Below are 2500 nucleotides of genomic sequence, written 5' to 3'. Positions count from 1 at the left end.
GGCCAAAGTAATTACTTTGGTTTTGGTTTTACAACGCCCGATTGACACTCGCTGTAATTTTGTAATAGCTTTTAAAAAAGCTACTACAAAATGTCAAAACTTGTCTGATGAAGAGTTCCAAGCACTGCCGGTCTGTAAGAAAAAGCCCAACGGCCAACCTCTCTACCGTAAACGTCTATTTACAATTCAACATTCCAAGATTTCCTAGTGTTAAAATACTGCAAATTGACAATTCCACCCACCATGTCGTGTTTTCTCTTGGCAGGCAGCTTTAAGCTGTGCTTAGCTTGTTCCTTATTGACATGGCCTTCGCCATTATCAACACCACCATCACTCGTCTCATCTTCTGTATCACTGGGTATCTCCTCGTCATCACTACTGCGTGCAGTGGTTTTGTTGTCTGTCCCTGGATTCAGAATATTTGAAGTGTCTGCATTTTGTTCTAGAAGGCTTTCTTGAATCAAAAGTAAATTTCCCAGAAGTTTGGCAACTGATTTCCGTCCTGAGAATAAAGCATTCAAAAAATCAAGAAAGGCCCAATGCAAAATGTCGCAAGTGAGACGGACATTTTAAGCTCTGTGACACCCAGAAAAAATGTTTGTCTAGCCAAAGTCACTCTAAAGCCGATGATACACGGTTCAACATTTGTTGATCAACAAATGTTGCAGCTCTTGTTCAACAAATGTTAAACAGTGTGTCGTGTCATGTTGAATGTTGAAATATGCCATTCAACACGTTGAATGTTGTTGAACGATGTTGAACGAAAGTAGAGACCAGCTCTATTCCGTTCAACACGTTTGTGCAACATTGTTCAACATTTGTTGAGCAACAAATGTTGCAAGATGTTGAACCGTGTAGGCTTAAGATTTCAAATGGTGCGACATTGATTCATGCGTTATGCTAAACTTGCGATCAACAAAAATAAACGCATACGTTGTAGATTATTAAATAATCTACGCGTATGTTTTTGTTGAACGCAAGTTTAGCGTAACATATGAAACGGCAAAAAAAAAAACAACAACAACAACAACAGAGAATTGGTTTTCCTTTCAAAAATTCGAAATTTCACAAATCGTCACTTGAAACGTTCTTCTCATACTCCATTCATTGTTATTTTGTGCCAATGTGCTAAAAAGGTACATGAAGTTATGATGTTAAGTTGAATAGTGTATTAATTATGAGACAGACATTACAGCAAACAGCTTCAGGATGAATTTGGCACAATATTTTGCATCAGCTTTTTCGGTAGACTTGTACATGTTAGAGTCGAACCCATTTAATTATCCTCAAAATGAAACCTGATGTTTGAATGCACATGGGCTAAAGAGAAGTACAGAACCACACAATGTAGTTTTTAAAAGAATGTCAATTGCCTGGAGTAATTTCGGAGTCCATGAGGAAATGTAAAAAGTCAAGGTAAATTAAAGCTTCACATTAAAGCTGAGCTCAATTCATTGATCAGTTTTTCACGCACAGCTGCAGAGGAACAGGACAAAATAAATTGGAGAGAAAAACAAGGAGAGTGGAAGATTCAAATTCTTTGATTGGCTGATTGCCAATTCTTTTTTTTTCACATTTTATCTTTTTATTCCCTTCCAAAGCAGCACCTGTTCCCAGTCTAACTCACTGAGGCCAAAAATTAAAGTGGAATTAAACACTGTCTTAAAGACTGTAGCAGATACCGTTCAAGGTTCTCTTTTTTATTTAGCAACAAAATCAAGAGGAAAAGCACACTTGTAAATGAGTTTGTATAAATTGGGTCATCCTGTATTGACCAACCACAATGATAATAAATAGTCTCTTGGAGAAACAATAATAAGCCGAGAAAGATTATTTCATGTACCTTGCTTGTAAACCTCTTTCAAGTTCTTGTCACCACAGGTACTAAATTCAGTCATTTGCTCTGGCTGTGGCAGTTTGTTGGCAACAATTAGAGCTTTTTGCAATCTGATCCGCATCTCAAGAAAACTATCCCACAAACCTGCAACAATTATGTCACAACAGAAAGATAATTTACATTTTGTTGTTTACAAGCAGAAAAGTTGCAAATTGTGATCCCTTATGAATATTCATTTTTAAAATCAAATTCTGAGGGTACAGTGTACATGTATGTTTCACTGAAATGTCAATTTCAGATTATTAAAGTGGGGTGTGTGTGAAACAGAGTGATTGTAGATACTTGCCCTATAAAGAAAGCATTATTCACTACTTATGTAATTCAGTTTAAGTCACTTGATAGAACTTTGAACAATCCATGGTTTTGCACTCTTAACCTACGTAATTTATTAACTGTGCCAGTCAAGCTGACAGAGCACCACAACAGCTTGGAATGTGACAATTACTGTGGCCCCTTGTTTACCCTCCCAACCATGATACACAACAGAAGACAGACCACAACATGCCCTACTCTTAGCGAACTACATGCCCTACTCTTAGCGACAAGTGTGTGCGTTCTCTTTGGTCCCACAGGATTATGAACATTGAAGGGTTGTGAGACAGG

The 2500-nt window shown here is 37.4% G+C and overlaps 1 protein-coding gene across 1 annotated transcript in view; it reads right to left on the bottom strand.

Annotated features, from left to right (window-relative positions):
- The window catches only part of LOC138010325 (protein AATF-like), a 15499-nt gene that overhangs the window by 8594 nt on the left and 4405 nt on the right, over positions 1 to 2500 (bottom strand). Inside the window, exons 3-4 of the mRNA XM_068857246.1 lie at positions 1844 to 1981; positions 243 to 502 (exon numbers count right to left, since the gene is read on the bottom strand). Coding sequence (XP_068713347.1) covers positions 243 to 502; positions 1844 to 1981 — 398 coding nt within the window. The remainder of the gene's footprint in view (positions 1 to 242; positions 503 to 1843; positions 1982 to 2500) is intronic.

This window comes from Montipora foliosa, chromosome 7, assembly GCF_036669935.1.
Source record: "Montipora foliosa isolate CH-2021 chromosome 7, ASM3666993v2, whole genome shotgun sequence".
NCBI lineage: Eukaryota > Metazoa > Cnidaria > Anthozoa > Scleractinia > Acroporidae > Montipora > Montipora foliosa.
The sequence above is the reverse complement of the archived record's forward strand: the minus strand, read 5'-3'. Positions and strand labels throughout refer to the sequence as shown.